General features: G+C 44.9%; 1 protein-coding gene and 1 long non-coding RNA gene across 6 annotated transcripts in view; one reads left to right on the top strand and one right to left on the bottom strand.

Moving 5' to 3' along the window:
- The window catches only part of LOC103821683 (tRNA N(3)-methylcytidine methyltransferase METTL2-like), a 31,010-nt gene extending 19,797 nt beyond the window's left edge, over positions 1-11,213 (bottom strand). For 2 of the 3 annotated variants that reach the window (XR_007780216.1, XM_009096615.4), the window contains exons 1-8: positions 11,051-11,212; positions 9,451-9,542; positions 5,305-5,666; positions 3,335-3,384; positions 2,660-2,720; positions 1,368-1,507; positions 511-617; positions 251-316 (exon numbers count right to left, since the gene is read on the bottom strand). Coding sequence is in view for 2 of the 3 variants with exons in the window: in XM_009096615.4 (XP_009094863.2) it covers positions 251-316; positions 511-617; positions 1,368-1,507; positions 2,660-2,720; positions 3,335-3,384; positions 5,305-5,666; positions 9,451-9,542; positions 11,051-11,139 (967 nt within the window). In the remaining variant the exon portion in view is untranslated. Of the gene's footprint in view, positions 1-250; positions 317-510; positions 618-1,367; positions 1,508-2,659; positions 2,721-3,334; positions 3,385-5,304; positions 5,667-9,450; positions 9,543-11,050 lie in introns of all 3 variants that reach the window. The other variant, XM_050985455.1, reaches the window with a different exon arrangement.
- Positions 11,091-16,201, top strand: LOC103821682 (uncharacterized). Of its 3 annotated transcripts, XR_007780218.1 has the most exons (3): positions 11,091-11,229; positions 11,308-11,420; positions 13,064-16,201. It is a non-coding gene; the product is annotated as an uncharacterized LOC103821682 (long non-coding RNA). The 3 variants fall into 3 exon arrangements; XR_007780219.1 differs by lacking the exon at positions 11,308-11,420 and having other exon boundaries at positions 11,140-11,229; XR_007780217.1 differs by lacking the exon at positions 11,091-11,229 and having other exon boundaries at positions 11,236-11,420.
- The last annotated feature ends 252 nt before the right edge of the window (positions 16,202-16,453 follow it).

The following is a 16,453-nucleotide window of genomic DNA, read 5'->3' as shown; positions in this document are numbered from 1 at the left end:
GGGTAGCAAACAAACCAGTCTTCCTCTTAAAGGATTTTCCACTAAGGAAATTGACCATGTCATGCTTGCACCAGAAGCTGACAAGCCCAAGTCACTGTTTAATTGGGAGATACTTAACATTTCACAGTGCTCCAAGAAAGAGGCTGAAAAGATCTAGTGGCCAATCTGGCACAGGGCACACGGACAAGAAGTAGTGAAGAGAGTCAGAGGGATGTTTTTTTTGGTCAGAGGCATGTTTCTGGCCTCCTACCTTGTGTGAAGAAGTAAACTCTGGTGCCATCACCTCTTACATAGAAGTTATCAGACAGACATTGACCTAAGAGAAGACAGATATAAAAAGTTACCAGTGATCACTTAAAAATCAACAACTGCCATCCAACAACAGGCCCTTTTCCAGCACACACTGTGTTTTGCAGAATTAATGAGCTGCCTCCAAACAGGGCAGACATAGCCGCAGAGAAGCAGAATCTACTAGTGATGGGGCAAGAATTCCCAGGGGAAAGAAAATACCTTTCTTAAACCGAAGCTGGGCGAGATCATAACGGCCGTAATCTCGCAACAAGATCATTCCCCCTGGTTTCAGAAGGCGACTCAGTCTGGTCACAATGCACTGCATTCTGAGATAAGAACAAACCAGGAGCACTCAACAAGCTGTAAAATCATGTTTGTTTCCTTCCAAAAAGATGGAATAAAGTTCTTTATGTTTCAACTTCATGTAAAGAGCTACCCAAAGCCAGCAGCATTCTGAGCTCTCCCAGAGTCAGGTGGGTTAATTTTATTTGGCCTCTATTTTTTGACATTGCCCGATTTTGCTTTTTTTCCTACAAGGATAACATCCTGCCACAGCAGGGATAAACTGCTCTCTCTTACTGATTACAAAAGGATCTCCACTGGTTTCTGCAAAACAAGTAGTAAGTGAACTTGAAGAGAAGTGTTGTGAAGTAAAACTAAAGGGAACAAAAAAAGAGACTAGTGTAGGTTGTAACAATTATCACACTAAGACTACAGCACTTTCCTTACATTTTTTCTAAACCTGAACCCTTCTTTCTTGCTGCTTCCCATGTTAGAAATTTTCTACCCTCTGAGCCTGAAAATCCAGCCGAATACTTTCCAAAGTGAGTGCTCAGTGTGGCTGGGGCTAAGAACAGTGACCCCAGCAATGATCACCTGCAGCCACTTAAAATCACCCTGTCCTCTGTCAGAATTGGTTACAACAGTAAATACCTGCAAATTTTGTATTCTGAGGCTTTGTGAAAAACTGGACCACAAACAGAACAAACTTTAATTTTCCTTGATAGGAGATTATTAAAGAACTCCAGTCATAGAAGAATTATCTTTTGCAATCAGAAGGAATTATTAAAACTTACTTCTCTGGGAGAATTGCTGAGAGGACAAAGATAAGAATAACAATGTCAAGACTCTCCTCTGGCATTGGGAAAGGACTTTGGTCATTGCACAGGTCATGGACAAAAGCAAAGCAGCGAGAAGAATCATATTCTGCATTGTTCTGTATTTGAGGGAGAGAAATTAAGAACATTAGTAGCAGACCCTGATCTCAGTATTAGCTGGACTATATGGATTATTAGTATTATATACAGTATTTTAACTTTTACATTATCAAGAGGTGTGTCCAGAGACCTGTTTCGGTCTCACTGGACTTTTGTGTCAGGAATGTTCCTTGGTCAGGCACGGAACAGGTGTGAAATGTGAAAAAATATTTACACATAGAACATTTACAAAGAGCTTTGGTCTTGTTACAGTCAATCAGCACTGAAAAAAACTGCACCAGGGTTTATCACAATTTTAAGGTCAGAATTTCCACTAACAGTGGTAAGAAATGAGAGATTTATACTGATAAGTTGGAAACCTTTACATAAGTGAGAGTGTCAGGGCACCTCTCTGCATCATGGAAATCAATATTCATTTAATCTACAAGCAGATATTCCCTATACCCCAAAAATAAAACTTGGTTGCGTAAAGTTACAGTCTTAAAAATTGGACTTAGCTGCTGCTACGGATTGCAGAAGCCTCTACGAACAGTGCTTGTGTCATATCCAGAAGATGAAATAGATGCTGACTGTGGTACTACGCTCCCCTGTCATCTCAGGAAGCGACTGATTGCATTTGATACTTCATATATTCTCAGTACTCCCTTGACCGGAAATTTATCAGCGGTATTTGTCCTTTGACTAAACCCCAACCTCCTGCACCACGAACATGACCCCTCCTCAGGTGCTTGTGCAGAAGCAATCAGACCATGTTCCCAGAACTGTGGTGACAGTAACACACACAAACCAAAACCAGTTAAAGTTCCTGTTAAAAAATAGCCTGAATGTTTTCAAGGCTTGAGTTTGTTTTCAAGTTACTCAGCCAGAAGAACACTATATTGAGAAAAGTAATGCCAACCACAGGGGAAGAAAATCTGTCTGACTTGTTTGCTGCTATTGTGACATTTTGAGAACTTTTACTTCCCTAATTTCTACAATCTTTGATGGCTCATTTTCCAGATTTCCCAATGCAAGGGTCAACACCAGGGCTGGGTAAAACCAGAAAGCTGCCAGCACAGCCAGATAGTCACTGGCAGCTGGTATAGATTTGTGTTAATGGGCAATTGGCCCCAGATACTTCCCACATTTTCATAAGTCACCACTGAGATTACCTGGACAAGATCCACAGCTGCTGTAGAAAAATCACAGCAATAAACGAACAAGCCTGGGTCACTGCAATAAATCAAAGAAACTCATCATTTATATTGAGGAATTAAGGAGTGTTTCAAATGCACTAAGCCCAGAAATCCTAGGCTTTAGTTTTTGTGCAAAATCTATTGGATTCCATCACTCCTTTATGCCCACTATTTTCATATGGAACCAACTGCTTCATTTTTATTTTGGATCTAAAACCAAGGGCTTCCAAGCTCAAAACACAATAACCTGAAGCTGCAGATGGCAAAGAAACCATTAGCATTTGGCTTTTCTCTGAGCTTGTCATGGAACATTTTTCCAATTGTTTTTCAGAGGCTGGTATCTCATGCAGGTAAAAGCCTACTGAGAATTACTTTACAGAATCCCAGAATGCTGTGGGCTCGGAGGAATGTTAAAAGATCATCCAGTCCTACCCCTGCTATGGGCTGGGACACCTTCCACTAGATCAAAGTGTTCCAAGCCCTGTTCAGCCTGGCCTTGGACACTTCTAGCAATGCAGCAGCCACAGCTTTTCTGGGCAACCCATGCCAGGGCCTCCCCACCCTCAAAGGGAACAATTCCTTCCTAATATTCCATTTATCTCTGCCCTTTGGCAGTGGAAAGCCATTTCCTCTTTTCTTGTCTCTACTTACTTGTTGGTTTGTAAAATTGGGAAGACTGTATTCCCAGCCCCGCAGCCAACCTGCATAAACAGAGCAGATGTATACAGTGAAAATAATTCCTCCAGCACGTACATGCAGATAATTTTAATCATCTCTCTACAGCCATGCAATGAAGAGCTATGCATGAGTAAAGCTCAGAATGGCAGTGACCATTCTTAAGTGTCCATGCAAGATCCGAGTGTGTTAAGGTCTGAGGAACAGGATTACATGCGTGGGAAACCACTAAGCAAGCTCTTGTCAAAATCTTAATGACAAGCTATACATTGTTACTCTTTTGAAAGCTGTTTTTGCTGGAATCCCAAGCATAACAACCAGTATGAGCCACTGAAGCACTGACATAGGCCATGGATGAGTTACATTCACTTCCACAGAAAATCAGAGCAACAGAGAAGTTAGGTTTGCTTTACACTAATTACTCCTTCTGCTTGTTCCCATTTGAAGAGATGATGGCTCACACAACTGGGTTTAGGGAATTTGCCTCTGAATGTTTAAAGAATCAGTAAAATTGAAACTGACTGAGCAGAAAACACCACACCACAGAGGGTTTGCAGTGACAGATGTCAGTTAAAGAGCTCAGGTGAGATAGGAAATGCACGTTGAGAACAACGTAGTCTGAGGAAATCTTAAAAGTGTCAAATTAAATTAAAAAATCAGGACAGTTCATACTAACTCTCTCTGGAAGGACAGGACTTTCATATAATACTAAATATTAAACAAATCCAGTAATCTCTACAGTGAACAACTAGAGGTGACAGAGCAAAAGGTCACAACCAGCTGTCAGCCGTCCAATACTTAAAATTGCCACAAACTTCTCTAGGACAAAGCCTGTATCAGTTTGGGATTCCCTGTTATCACAAGGGCCCAAAGGAACAAACCCAAGAGCATCTTTACATTCTTGGCTTCATTGATTTGTTTCACACCTCCCAAGGCAAGCAGGAGTCAGCACAAACACGCAGAAGATAATGACAAGGTGTCCTAGGGTAACTATATGATGCTTGTATCCCTGTTTGTCAGTTCTGTTTATGCTGGATGTTAAGTTCTGCATCTTTAAGACTGATTCTGAGAGCAAACAGGGAGCGAAGAAGTGTGCAGTTTGTTTGCAGAAACTGTACTTGCTCCCCCTGGCCTGTATTCCTTCTCATGGACTGTGCTGTCTGCAAGACAGGCAGCGGGAGAGAACCCTCCTTTACTTTTAGTTATTGGCTAGCTGAGGTAGCGAAGTTCCCTGGACTGTGGTTTTTCTTTTCCTCGGAACTGATAGACCCAGCTCTGTGCTAAAACCCCAGAAGAACACTGGGAGCACACCTCTGTGGCCCACTAGGGCCCAGGATGCAGCATTCCAGCACTGAGGGACAGATAACAGACTGAGTGAGCAAAGCTACACCCCACGACAGGGGCTTTCTGAAGGTGCCATCTCTTCAGAACAGTAACAGGTTTTATGGTTCAATATTATTCATTTTTTATGCCTGTGAATACTTTGCTCATTAAATAAGCAGTTTTTTTCCACTTTTCTCCTAGGAAATATTTTCCTGAACCAGTTGGGGAGGGGTCACTTGAACCTGCTTTCTAGAGAAATTGCTTTGTAAGTTTCCTCCCAAATTTGCCCTGAATCAGGACACAAGGGAAAGCTTTATACAGAGTAGAAGAATCAGCTTCTTCAAAAAAAGACTTTTAAATGCTTGTTTGAACATGTGATAGCAATAGTTTGACTTTTAAACTTGTAAACTTCTTATGGTTCTTGTGCTCTGCTAATTCAGAGTCTGAACCAAAAGAATCCCAACAGATTTAGTTCAGTTCTAAACCACTCTCTAATTTTTGCATTTCACTGCTGAAGGCAATCATCCCCTCCCTTGCTCTTTGGCAGTGACACACATTTTTATGTCCCAGTCACACTGACATAAGGGAGGCGTTGATGTGTGACTTTGATTTACAGCTCTTACCTCTAATATCCGGTAAGATGCAGCTGATCCTGGGTAATGCCCATCACACTGACTCAGCTCACTGTGTTTCTGTGCAGCCAACTCCTCCGTGTGGCCTTCAGGTGGGCTTTTTACCAGGTTTAACTGCTTCTCTGTCCTGGTTTCCAATGAGCAATGGCAATTTTCACAGCTTCCCAGCCCTTCTTTTTTGGATTCTTCTGTGTCACTAAATCCATGCACAGAATCTCTATTTTGACTTGAGATCCTGTGAGGCACTAGCTCAGGAAATTCAGTGAACAGCCAGTGCCTGTCCTTGAAGAAGCCATTTTCGTGGATTTTATAGAAGTCATCCCAGTATTTCTTAGCATTCACCTCATATTCCTCTGTGAACACAAGCAAAAACATCACCAGGCATCAAATCAGAAGGTCTCAGGGTTTAATCAGTTTAGAGAGTGAGGGATCACTGCAGGTACCCATGCACCAACCTGCTGTAATAAGCGACATTATTGATTGAAAATCACCTTTATTTAAATTTGCAATCGCACACAAACACTCAGCCTATGTCCTCACAGTCACTTTGTTAGGACTTAAAAGGGGAGAAGAGAGAAAAGTAAACTCTGTCTCCTGGTAGGATTTAAAGGAAGCTGGCAATAGAAAAAGTCTCTTTGAAGGAGACTGGATTAAAGAAATCCAGGTTTTACTTCCATCTCTAACACTGACTTGTTCAGCTCACTGGAACAATTAGTTTGGAGCCTGATGACATTAAGTGTAAAGAACAACTCCTAAGGAGTTTCCTGAGAGCTGCCTGGATCTGAAAGCTCCTGCCCAACACACTGCTCTTATTTTCAGGTGGAGAAACTGAAAAATGAGTCAACTCTCCAGGCCTGGCAGGAAGCTCAGTTAGATTTATGCAATCCTGCAGGTAACAGGACAGCATGTTTTCCACATTTTGCTGGAGTCCAGTCCAGATTACTTTGCTTCCCATAGTTCTGTGCAGGTCAGAGCATCACACATTTATGAACTAAAACAAATGAGGGGACTCAACAGTGACTACTGCATTAAAGTACCAGTGGAGAGCTAAGGTGGACAGGCTAAAGATGAACAGAATTAATTTGAGCAGCAGCACTTTCACATCAAATGGTTCATTTCAGGAGCAAGAGGAGTATTACAGGGAGCTGGAATAGCTCTTACAAAGCCATGATCAAGTGAAATTTGAGTCACCTGCAAACTTATTTCCACACACTTGCACAGATTTCAGATCAGGTACAGTCTGGGGGAATTACTTCCATGGGAAGCTACAAATCCAAGTGACTTTCTATGACTTCATCAATGCGGTGAGTTCTTTGTCCTGGGAATTAACGCCTGATTATAGCATCCTGTGCTTGAAATCACCCACAGGCATTAACATCCATGGCCAGAAATCCCAACTGCATGCCAATAACAAGTAACTCCTCAACTGTCTTTGGATGGCAACAAGTGCATTACTGAATAAAAATTATTGGAGTGCATTATGAGCTGAAGTGCTGTTTATTTATTAGTCTTCCTGAAGAACATAAAACTGTTTTAAAGTTAGATGGTAAAGTGAACCCAGGACATCTGGAAAAATATGTAGCCTCAGCCAAATACAGACAAAAATGGCTTTAACAAAGAAGCACTAATCAGGCATATGTCTATTTTTAGTAGGCTATATCCCTGCAGCACAAAGAGCTATATAAAAAATAATCTCTTTACCTCAACTACAAGGATTTTCTCCTTTTAAGAAGCCTGGTTCTTAAACATCAGGCTGAAGGAAACTTTAATGTCTGGTATTAGACACAAGCAGTAAGTTTGTGCCATGATCTCACTGTAGGTCACAGTGAGCAGGCCCAGGTCAGTTCACTATTTGCATGGAAGAAGTCAGTGACTGCTGATGCTGGAAGAAGCGCTACTGATCCAAACCCTTGCACACTCTACCCTAAACTGTCTTTCTCCCATGTACTAGCAGGAATATGCAAGGCTTCTTAGGCTGAATCTCTCTTTTACCTAACAAAAATACAGATCCTGATTCCTGCTCACCTCCAACAATCCCGTGAAAGCCTGACTGCTGTGGAATGCTTACCTGAGACACTGGGACAAAATTCCAGTCCAGCCATTCTGGACTGCCCATATTTTTGCCACATTACACTGATGAAGAAGACATTGAACTCTTCCTTTGTTACATTAGTGCGTAATTCTGTTGGATGCTATTGAAGAGCTGTCATATTCCAAACCACATGTGGGGAAGCTTTATTTAAAGCTTATTTACCTTGGAGCCTGCTGTTTTCAAAGCCCTGAATAAAGGATCAGTAACAATGTAAATACAAAAAATCAAGGGCCAACAGAAAAAGATCATACAAGAAACAGATTTAAGCGAACATATGACCATGTTAATTTTTTAGGAAGATTTCTTGCCAGAAAAGTTCACATCATACTTGTTTCAGGCCCTTTTTGGAGTATTAGTTCATAGTGCCATCAGTGTGCAAGCCAGATTCCTCCAGAGACTTTCCTGATAAGGACTCCTGACTTCCTGCTCACCCTTGTAAGCACAGCCCCAAAGCCAAGCCCATGCTCACCCCTTCACTCTGCAAAAGAAGAGCAAACAAAAGTAACTTCAAAAAGACCAGAAGAGAATCAGGGACCTCCTGAATTGCAAGGGGGCTAATTACGGATCCTTAAAAGGAAACCAAGAAACTTGGATTTCTTTCTCTTTCTTTTCCCAGCCAGGAGACACATTTTCCACATACCCACAGAGCTTCCCTCCTTCTTCAGAACAAATCCTGACATCTCCAAGTAGTCCACAGAATAATGCAGCCATAATGACCAATATTTTGCCTTTGTTCTCCTCCTTGGACATCCCAATTCTCAAACTACCAGACCCTTCAGGCACATTTGCCTGGGCTGCTTTCCCTACTTTCCAGCCATCCCATTGTCTTCACATGCTTCCCAGTGAATAGCAACCATCAACATTTGACTGGCCTCCATTGTTCAGTCTGGGAAATACATCATGGAACTCTAACAAAGGGCTCCAACAGCAAATTGCTCCACAATTTCCTGGTTGTATATAGGTTCTCAAAGCATGACAGACAGCACCCTTTAATGGTAACCAGATTTTAAAATGAGCTCAACACAATGGGAATCACAATGGAAAACTGCTGGATACCTCTAGGAGTCCAAGAAATTAGGAGGGTTACTCTTTGGTGTAATTAAATTTGCTATTGTGAACACAACTGGAAGCTATATGAAAGTGTCTCAATGGTTCCAGTAGTGCTCAGCATCATCTTACGGGTGACACACTTGATTTAATTTGAACAAAAGGAGCAGATACACCATAGAGCTCAGCAGGGTATAACAAGATCATCATCAGATGAGTTTCTTATCACACCAAAGAACCATTTCACCAACATCTGAGGGACTAGATGATCTCTACCAGGTGTGGAGAAAATGCATTATTAACCATCTCAGAAGGGCTTCAACCATGACAACCAAAGACCTGAGCACCATGAGCTTAATTCAGAGACAAGTAAGCTCTGCATTTTAGATTGATAGATATCCTTTAAATCATACAAAATAAAAACTTTGGAATCCCTTTGATGTCTATCTGAGGATAAACAATCATGATAAAATAATTTTTCTTTCTCTGATTAAATTGTTCTCATGCAGTTTGTTTGCTTTGTAGAGATTTGGATATCTCTTTGTAGAGATATGGACACTACTTTCTCAGACCCTTTAAAGAGAAAATCAGCTTGGATCAGGGCTCACTCCACAGCAAGTGAGCAAAAACTGCTTACTAGCAGTTAAGCTTTAAAGAGCAAAAATAAGCAGAGGCAACAACTCTACACTCAAAGAGGTTTGCTGACAATGAACACTAACAACTATTTAACTTAAGCAGCATGACAGAGAAGCTCAACCCAATCTAACTCCTCCCAACCAGCAGGAGTCTCTAGTGAAGCTAGAAAAGTCACAGAGATATAAATTAAGAACAGAAAGGTTCCTCCTCCTCAATTTCCCATTATCACAGCTGTGTTAATGCCTTCTGAATGACTGAGAGAGGGGGAAGAGAGGAACTGATGATGTTGTGATGTGGCTCTGGCCAGACTGTTCCATTCCTGGCACAAAGGCGACTCGCATGAGGACACTCTCCAAAAGTACCTTGTTTATCTTGTGGCAATAGTTGCGAGCTGTTTTCTTGAACTTTACTCCTGGCACTGGCTTCCTGCTCTTCTGACCATTCCACATTATCCCTGTTGTGAAAAATAAGATGAACTAGAGCTAAGCATGGTAGGAAAGAGAAAGGCCTGGAGCCTCCTCCAAATGGACATAGGCGCAGATGTGATCCCCAATTCCAGCCCAGCACCAGCACAACAGCCTAGTCAGCATGTGCAGGTCCTAGTCCTGAAGGACCTCATGGAATTGCAAACAGAAGAGATCCTGAATCTGTCCCATTTTGGATGCTCAGTCAAATTTAAAGGGAATAGATCCTTGCTAAAACCATGAGGGCACTCAGCACAAAACTACATAGTCTTTCTCAAGTTAAAACAAAAAGGCAGTTGGGTTATTTGGAAGGTAACTGTTAAATGAAATCAAATGATGAGAAAATTACGGGAAGCTTTAAAGCATTAAGAATTATTAATAACTTCAATGCACGTACACAGCTATGCAGTCATTAAAGTGATTCACTTGGCCTTTTTACATTGAAACAAGGCAATGAAAAGCAGAGTACAAGGCTCAAGAAGCAGTTCTTGTCCCAAAAGGAATCAGTCTTCTGATTTTAACTCACAAAACAAAGGCTTAAATGTTAAGTCTGTGAAAAAACAGATCACTAAGAATTTCCACAGGAAAACTAAGGATCTGCTTTTGTAACATACCTTTTGTATAGAATAGTCTCAGAAGGAATGACAGGCTGACACATATAAATATTACTTAATTACAAATTCAACACACCTGATTCTTAACATGGTATAGCAGCCAGAGACCAAAAGTGGATCTATTTACCCCAAAAACGCAAAATACCTTCAGTTCCCAGCAAATTGGAGAATTTGGATGTTTAACTGACTTAAAACAACTTCTGCATCCAAATAAAGAGCTCCTGTTCCAAGCACACATTTGGCACAACCTTACTGAAGGAATGTCAGGTTATGGATTTCTGACAGAAGGTAATTTACCTTTATTAACCACAGCAATAAAACAATTGCTAAAACCGCAGGAGCCTGAGGAGTGCTACTGCTTCAGGAGGGGTTGAGAATGGCTCAGAACTCTCTGCTGATCAGTGCTAAAGATTCAGGACACTCTGGGGATCAATCCCAAAGGTTCAGGAGCCCCCAGAGAATCAGTCACCAAGGCTCAGAACCCCGTAGGAGCACTCCCAAGTACTCAGGACCCCCGGGGACCACCACCGGCCACACAGGGCAGTGCCCTGCCCGGAGATGCCGGTTCCCGCCCGGCCTGCAGTCGCTGTCTGGCCGCCAGCCCTACACCGACCGCTCCCTCAGCCTGCTCCACGCCCTGAGGGTGTCTCTCGAGGTGCGCCCGGAGAAGAGGGCGGTCACCGCGGTCAGGGCCCCGTCATACGGAGCGGGCACGTTGGGACTGGCACATTACACAGCGCTTGGCTACAGACACCGCAAATCGTAGAGGCGACGGCCCGGCCACCCCAACCCCACCGCCGGGCGCGGGGCGGCACCACAGGGCAGCAGAACCCCGAGCGGCTCACGGGGGTCTACAGCGGGAAGCGGCGGCAGCCCTCACGCACCAGGCGTTGTGCTGGAAAAGCCGGGCAGGGTCGGTGAGGAGCCGCCTTCCGAAAGCCCTCCGCTCCCTTCCCTCATTGGGCGCCGCCATGACGGGCCAGCCAGCGCCGGAAGCGGAAGCTGCGCCGCGCGGTCCGACCAGAAGGAAGACTGCGGGTGGTCACGTGGGAGGGGTGGTCAGGTGAGGTGGTTCCGCCGGAAAATGTGGGGGGAGGGTCCAGCAAATGTCTTTTGTGGAGTTTATCATCTCTCATTCCAGGGAGTTCCGGAACGGGACAAGCTGCAAGGACCGCAGGGCTTACTCTGCTACAGCCTTCCTGCTCCAGTAGGATCATTCCAGAGTACATGGCACAGAAAACCAGAATGGTTTGGGTGAGAAGGGACCTTAGAGACCACGCAGTGCCACCCCTGCCATGGCAGGGACACCTTCCACTGTCTCAGGCTGATCCAAGTTCTGTCCAGCCTGGCCTTGGACACTCTCAGGGATCCAGGGGCAGCCAGAGCTGCTTTGGGCACCCTGTGCCAGGGCCAGCCCACCCTCACAGGAAGGAATTTCCTCCCAACATCCTAGCTAACCCTGCTCTTTCAAATTGAACCTATTCCCCCTTGTCCTCTTACAACGAGGTGTAATGGATTCAAATTCAAAGGATTTGAATGGATTGCCCCGGACTGCCTCCAGACAGTTCTTGAGTATCTCCAACAATTAAAGCTTGACTCCTCTGGGCAATCTCTTCCAGAGCTTGGTCACTGCACAATGATGAAGTTCTTTTGCATGTTCAGGTGGAACTTCTTGGGGATCAGTTTGTGCCTGTTGCCTCTTGTCCTGTTGCTCAGCACCTCTGAGCAGAGTCCAGCTCCATCTTCTTGATACCCTTTTAGATATTTATTTATTTGGCCTTCTGGAAGAGGAAGGGAAGATGAAGGAGGAAGGACAGAAGTTGAGGAGTCCACCAGGATGATCAGAAGGATAGAACACCTCTTCTACAAGGGAAGACTAAGAGAGTTGGGATTGTTCAGCCTGGAGATGAGAAGCTCTGGGGTGACCTGACTGTGGCCCTTTCCAGTACCTGAGGGAAGTCTCCAAGAAGGATGTAGAGAGACTATTTACAAGGGCCTGGAGTGATAGGACAAGGGGGAATGGCTTCACACTGACAGGGGTCAGGGTTAAATGGGATATTGTAAGAAATTCTTCCCTGGGAGGGTGGGCAGGCCCTGGCACAGGGTGCCCAGAGAAGCTGTGGCTGCCCCTGGATCCCTGGCAGTGTCCAAGACCAGGCTGGATGGGGCTTGGAGCACCCTGGGAGAGTGGAAGGTGTCCCTGCCATGGCAGGGGTGGGACTGGATGGGCTTTTAAGTCCCCTACAAACCATTTTGTGATTCTGTAATTTTGTTCATAGTGTGCAAAGTGAGGCACAGGGTGACTTTCTAAATTTTGTGGGGCATCTTTCTGCAATACTTGAAGGAGTCTCCATCCATCCACACTGGCTGGTGGCATCCTTGAGCTCCTGTGGGTGGCAACCGGAAGACAAAAGTGAGAGACATTGGCTTGTGAAACAGCCCAGCCTCACTCAGCACCAGCTGCTGCACCCATGGCTTTGGAGGGACCTGGTACCTGGGGAGTTTAAGCTGCACAGGGTGTGACATGCCCGTGGTGGCACTTCCAGCAGTGCCTTTGCAGAGCAGATGGCAGCCATGGAGATGTTTCTAGATGTGCAACCAGAGAAAAAGCTTTGTTGGAAATCTCATCTTGGGGCCCCTGTGTTTTGTGTATGTTGTTATATAAGGCACAAATACCCCAGTAGAGGGGGGCACTTCCCTCTCTGGCCCACAGAGGCAACTCCCCTGATAATCTGAAACAATTCTCCTGGGGCAGAGTTGCCAACTCCACCCATTTCCCAAGTACTTTGAGGTGGAGGATTCCTCTGGTAATTGTAGCTGCCCGAGTAATTTTTCCTATGGGCTGAAGAGGAGGAGAGTGGTCAGTGCTGTGACTGAGCCTTGTCCTGCTTTCACAGAGCTCAAAGGGAGCAGAGATCTCAGCAGCCTTGAGAAGATCTGGACAAGTTATGCCATGGGGATCCATCCCTATTCACATTGCTGGTTAGGTATCTGGCAGGGAGGACAATTCCCTGCAGTTTATCATTAGCCAGAAAAGGTAAGGTTGACTCTTTCTATGTTCCATCTGGTAAGGGAAGAGCTTGGCCTCTGCTCTTGTGGTCAGGAACATCTGAAACAAACTGGAAAAAGGGAAAAAGTGAGAGTCTGGACTAAATTCAGGGGCAGAAATCCCCATCATAGCATGATGCCTCTGTGGCACCTGGAGGTACAAAAATAAGGTATTGGACCCTGCTGAGACAGGGGAGGATGACTTTACTGCTGGAGGAGCCATCAGTCCCTCACCACCAGAGACTTGCTTCCATATTTATCCCATGTGGGTGGGAACCACTGCAATATTTTAAGGGAATCAATGGCCTCATGTTAACATCACATCCTTGTCATCTGACAAGCACCAGTACAGGCATGCAGGAGGCTCTTAACTAATCTGTTGGTTTCCAAAGATTTCTAGGTTTCCTCCAAGGAAAAAGACTGTAGATACCTAGCCTTACCTGCTCTGTCCTAAGGCTTCCAGCTTTTCTGGCTGGTCAGGTGAACCCTGCTGGCTGTGGAGCCCAGGATGGAGTTGGGGTCCTGGGTGTCACCCTTGTGCGCTAAGGGAAGTGCCCAGGCAATGTTTGAGTGGAGCAGGGAGTGTTGCCAGCACTCCAGGGAGATTTCAGGCTTTGGGAGTGACACCAGAAGGGCAGCTGGAGAGACTCCATCCAGAGAGAGAATCCATCTGGAGAGAATCCAGACTTGACACCTCCCATGGCTCTGGGGTCAAGTGATTCTCCTCTATGACCAGGTCAAAGCCCAGATTATCCACAATGGTTGTGCTTTTTGTAACAAGAAAATGTTGCAGAACTACCCTGCCTGCTGGCAGTCAGCACAGAGAGACTTGCCAAAAAGAGATTATTATCATTATTATTATTATTATTATTATTATTATTATTAATAATAATAATAATAATAATAATAATAATAATAATGATGATGATGATGATGATGATGATGATGATGTTGTCTCCTTTGCCTTTCACCCACACCTTCCATCTCAGGATATGAAGAATGAGACTCCCTCCCCCCAAGCAGGGTTGGATGCTGAGGCCAAGGAAGATTAAATTACCTTTCCATGGCCACTCATAACCCATCACTTCCTTCAATGCTCCACCAAGCATACAGACACAGCCCTTCCTCCTATCCCCTGCTGAGGGTTGGCACTGCTGAGATACACTGAGTTCACACTGTGCCTCTCTGCCATATAATGCAAAGCAAAAATTCAACCCAAGATGAAGGGGAGTGCAGAAATAGAGAGAATTTAAGCTGTGCTGAGGGCATAGTGTGTCCCACGCCAGAGTGACCCAAAGAGAGTTGCAGAGACCCAGCAGCCTCCCTGTGTTTCTGTTGCTGGGTAGCTGAAGGAGAGGCCATGTAGGAGCAGAGAGCAAGGAGGCGAATGCCAGTCCCCTCCTGTGATGTGTCCTGGGCTTCCTGCAGCTCCTCGATGGCTAAGCTGGAATCTACATTTTGGATTTCAGCCATGTCCCCAGGACTGTGGGGGAAGGTGGTGTTAGTCAGTGGGGAGATACCATAGAGTCATGGAATGGTTGGGGTTGGAAGGGATCTTAAAGACCATCTCATTCCACCCACTGCCATGCGCAGGGACATCTTCCACTGTCCCAGGTTGCTCCAAGCCCTGCTCAACCTGGCCTTGAGGATGGGGCAGCCACAGCTGCTCTGGGCACCCTGTGCCAGTGTTATGAGTAAAAGAGTTACTAAATTTTTTTTTTTTAAAGGGTTGCAGAATTACAAGTTAAATTGAGAGCTGATTGTTGGCCGAGGAAGATTCTTTGTTAGCTGAATGTTGAAATCACCTGTTAAGTATCAGTCATTAACCATCTCTTGTTGAGAATTCTCCTTTCTCAGTACCACCCTTGCCTCCTGTGGGGCGGATGGCATTCCGCCCCCCCCACCCCCCCTTCCCCGGCCGGTGGGAAGGGAGGAGACCTCAGGAGTCTATGCAAATTACCTCAAACCCAGAGTGCAATAGGGGAGGACCCCCACCATATTTACCGAAAAACCCCCAAAGCAGCGAGCCAATATAGAAGTAAGTGATCAAAGAAGTGTCTGGACATCAGGGGCAAGAGTCCAGAGCCTGAAGAGATGCTAAGAACTTTGGTTGTCCCTCGCCCTAAGCACAGAGGACCTCAGCTAGGGCCAGGACCCGGGATGGCAAGCTTAGAGGGAGATCACTCTGTATACTCCGTTGCTTAGGTGAGAATGAGACGCCTAGCTCTGCTTCTTGGTGGAGGGAGCTGCCATTTTGTCCTCCTTACCACCCATAGGAGAGATCCCTCGGGCCTTCCCCGCGTTTAGCTGATAACTTGATAAAGGCCTTAAGAGGAGAAAGATCTCCTGCCATGATTAGCTCACCAGGGTCTCTCCACTCTCTCAAGAAGGAATTTTTTCCCAACATCCCATCTAACCCTGCCCTCTGGCAGTGGGAAGCCGTTCTCCCTTGTCCTGTGATTCTTGGCCCTTGTTTGAAAGTCTCTCTCCATCTTTCCTGTCAGCTTCTTCAGGTAGAGCAAGATCACAATGAAGTCACTCTGAAGCTTATTTTCTTTGAGGCTGAACAATCTCAATTCTCTCAGAAAATATGTTTCTGGAAGGGGAGCCCAAAATACAACAACCTAAATTATTTTGTGATTTTGTGCCAAGGAAAATGCAACATTTTGGCTTTTTGTTTTTAATTCCAGCTCTTTCTTCTCTTCCTCTCCAAATGTAAAGTTTTCTACCTAGCAGATGCTCCAGATCCTGAACTATCCTGAAGTGCCGATGTACTCACCATCTACAGTCATGTTCTTCAGTACCTCCTGGAGACTCTGTTCTGGAAAATGGATTTCTGTTGAGAGTGTTGGGACGTCAGAGTTCCAACATTGATCTGCTTCCCTAGAATTAATGGGGAGATGTGTTGCATTTCAGAAAATTACCTAGACATGTAGAAAACCACTTTCTGGGTTGTAAATCAGCCAAATGCACCTTTTGTCATCTTCTGTCTGTACTGGAAGTGCTTTGCTTATTTTGGGGGTTTATTAACAGAAAACAGTTTACAAAAGGAGTTTATGGGCTCCAAGGAAAAAGCCCTTCAGCGCTTCCAGGAATTAAAGTAGCAGTAAAAAGAATTCTGGCCTTAAGTGTTGCTGTAGGAGCTGTGTCAGTGGGATGGGTTTCAGGGTGTCCCCAGTCTCTGGAAACCTCCATGGAGCAAATGTCCCTGTCCAGTGTGGGAGATGATCAGCAGCCCA

The sequence above is a fragment of the Serinus canaria genome, chromosome 27, assembly GCF_022539315.1.
Source record: "Serinus canaria isolate serCan28SL12 chromosome 27, serCan2020, whole genome shotgun sequence".
NCBI lineage: Eukaryota > Metazoa > Chordata > Aves > Passeriformes > Fringillidae > Serinus > Serinus canaria.
The sequence above is the reverse complement of the archived record's forward strand: the minus strand, read 5'-3'. Positions and strand labels throughout refer to the sequence as shown.